The 2,110-nt window shown below is 57.1% G+C and overlaps 1 protein-coding gene across 1 annotated transcript; it reads right to left on the bottom strand.

The window, feature by feature from the left end:
- Nucleotides 1-957: 957 nt before the first annotated feature.
- On the bottom strand, nt 958-1,675 carry SPRG_18295 (hypothetical protein). Its single transcript, XM_012357733.1, has one exon. It carries the CDS (start codon nt 1,657-1,659, stop codon nt 1,102-1,104), a length of 558 nt encoding a protein of 185 aa, XP_012213123.1. The 5' UTR covers nt 1,660-1,675; the 3' UTR covers nt 958-1,101.
- Nucleotides 1,676-2,110: the final 435 nt, after the last annotated feature.

The following is a 2,110-nucleotide window of genomic DNA, read 5'->3' as shown; positions in this document are numbered from 1 at the left end:
CAATATCTATCGAGACACGTCGCTCTGCTGAGAGAACTGTCAAGTCGACCCTACCAGTTCTCGTTCAAACCAAGATAGCAAGATCGGGGCATCATGCGTCCAACGCTGGGAAACGACGCTCTGAGAAGGCGTGGCTGTGCAGTGGCAACCTGCTTTCAACGCATCACGAGGCAAGTGCTCTGGGCCTATGAGCTCTGGGCCTACGATCACCTTCCAATGACGTGCTGCTCGCTTCAGACCACGAGGAGCCACGTGCGTAGTACACTGCGAAGGTAATGCTAACGACGTACGCGACATCTCGCTGCACGTGCTTTTCAGCTCGCCAAGCCTGTGGCCACATGTGCTCTAGAAATCGATGGTGTTTCCGGTACTAATATAATACACTGCGCACTAGGCAGCGACTGCCACCAGCGACCGCACAATCCAATGCCCTTGGCGTGTCGACGCGTCGGTGTCATGTGCATTGGGCGACAACATCGGTGAGCCAGAAAACTGAAAACGCGTAGCTTTGGAGCGCAGCCATTGGTTGAGCCCTTCATCGAGTTACGGGCATCAACCTCGATGGTTGCCAACGGTTGTGCAGCACATGGAGCCGGTAACGCTCGCGATCCGAGCAGCTACTACCGCACGATTGCACATCCGGCACTTGGCTCGTCGCGCTGTGGTGCCATCTCTTGACGCGTCGCTGGTCGCTCTCCGCGACGATCCTTGGTGTACACGCTACCTGGTCCCTCGCACAATCTCGAATCACGACAACTAACGCCCCTCGCTGACGCACTGGCCACGCCTCACGCGCGCATTAGGAAGTCCACCATATCTTTATAATTGCATGTCATATAACTCAGTTCAACAACATGGAGCCGGTAAAAATGCCCGGCTTCATGTGTCGTCGTAGCTCGCCGCCTCGAGCGGCCTGGTATGCGTTGAATCCGTCGAGAATGACAACCTTTCTCGTGAGCAAATATACGTGTGGCTATTCAGTACTGGAGCCGAGTCAGAGGTGCAGCTCGGTTCTAGTTGGTCAGTTACGAGAAGCAACGGCTTCTCTATGCCCTTGATCACATCAAGTCAAATCAAGTTGATGAAGTTGATGGCGGTGGCTTATTGCGGCATTGGAAAGGCAAAGTCGGGGTTCTTGAACGGAATGAACGCGAGGATGACCGCTTGCTCGTAGTACGTACTGCGCGTGATGACGTCGTTCGTGAGCAAGCCGACAGAGCCATTCGCCTGCTTGGAGTTGGAGCGGCCAAACACCAAATCGTCGGCGTGCCCGAGCTCCATGCCTTGGTCGACGAGCGCAATGACCTTGGCCGGGAGGTAAAAGCTGGCCGTCTTGGCCATGCCCGTCTTGGCATCGTCGGTCGAGAGCACGACAATCCATGCAAACACTTCCATGGCGCCATTCGTTGCACTCTTCTCGACGCCGCCCTCGATGCCGAGCCAGTACGTAGCACTCGGTTTCGTGGCCTTGGCGCGCTTGGCGCGGTTGAGCGCGCCCGCAAGCGTCTCGGCGCACGTCATGGGCTGGTCGCTCACGCCCGACGGGACACTCACGCCGACCGCCGTGCACGGAACGTCCGGAAAGAGCCTCTGGAAGCCCAGCAGCGCGGCTTGGACCTTGACCGGGTTGGTCGATGCGATCACGAGCTCCGTCGTCATGGCTCGTCGATTGCCGAATGCCGAATGATGGTCGTGACGCGACTGTGTGGCTGCGGATTCCGGCCGAAATCTTATGCCCTTGGACCGAGCACGGTGGCAATCGACGAGCCCAGTGCACTAGGCAGCTCTGCCATACTAGCAGTACACTGGCGCCAGTGGAGGCCTCGTATGGTCGGCCACGGTGGTCAGCAGCTCATTATTGCACACAGGCAGCAGCCCAATCGTCAAAGCTGCCGATGAACAGATACACATGGTGGTGCACGAGGCAGCTCCGTATCGACCACCGGTGCATGGACACGTTCGTGGGTTGAGGTCGGTCTTTCCATCTCTCCACCTAGTACGACAAGACGCCCCGAAGAGTACTCTAGTCCTCTATGTACCCCTAATACTACGGAAGACAGATTGTACACTGCGAGCCAATGTACAAACTACCACGCGACGCAAGCAACTC

Source organism: Saprolegnia parasitica (genome assembly GCF_000151545.1).
Source record: "Saprolegnia parasitica CBS 223.65 unplaced genomic scaffold supercont2.1103, whole genome shotgun sequence".
Taxonomy (NCBI): domain Eukaryota; phylum Oomycota; class Saprolegniomycetes; order Saprolegniales; family Saprolegniaceae; genus Saprolegnia; species Saprolegnia parasitica.
Note: the sequence above shows the minus strand (reverse complement) of the source record. Positions and strands in the feature narration are given on the sequence as shown.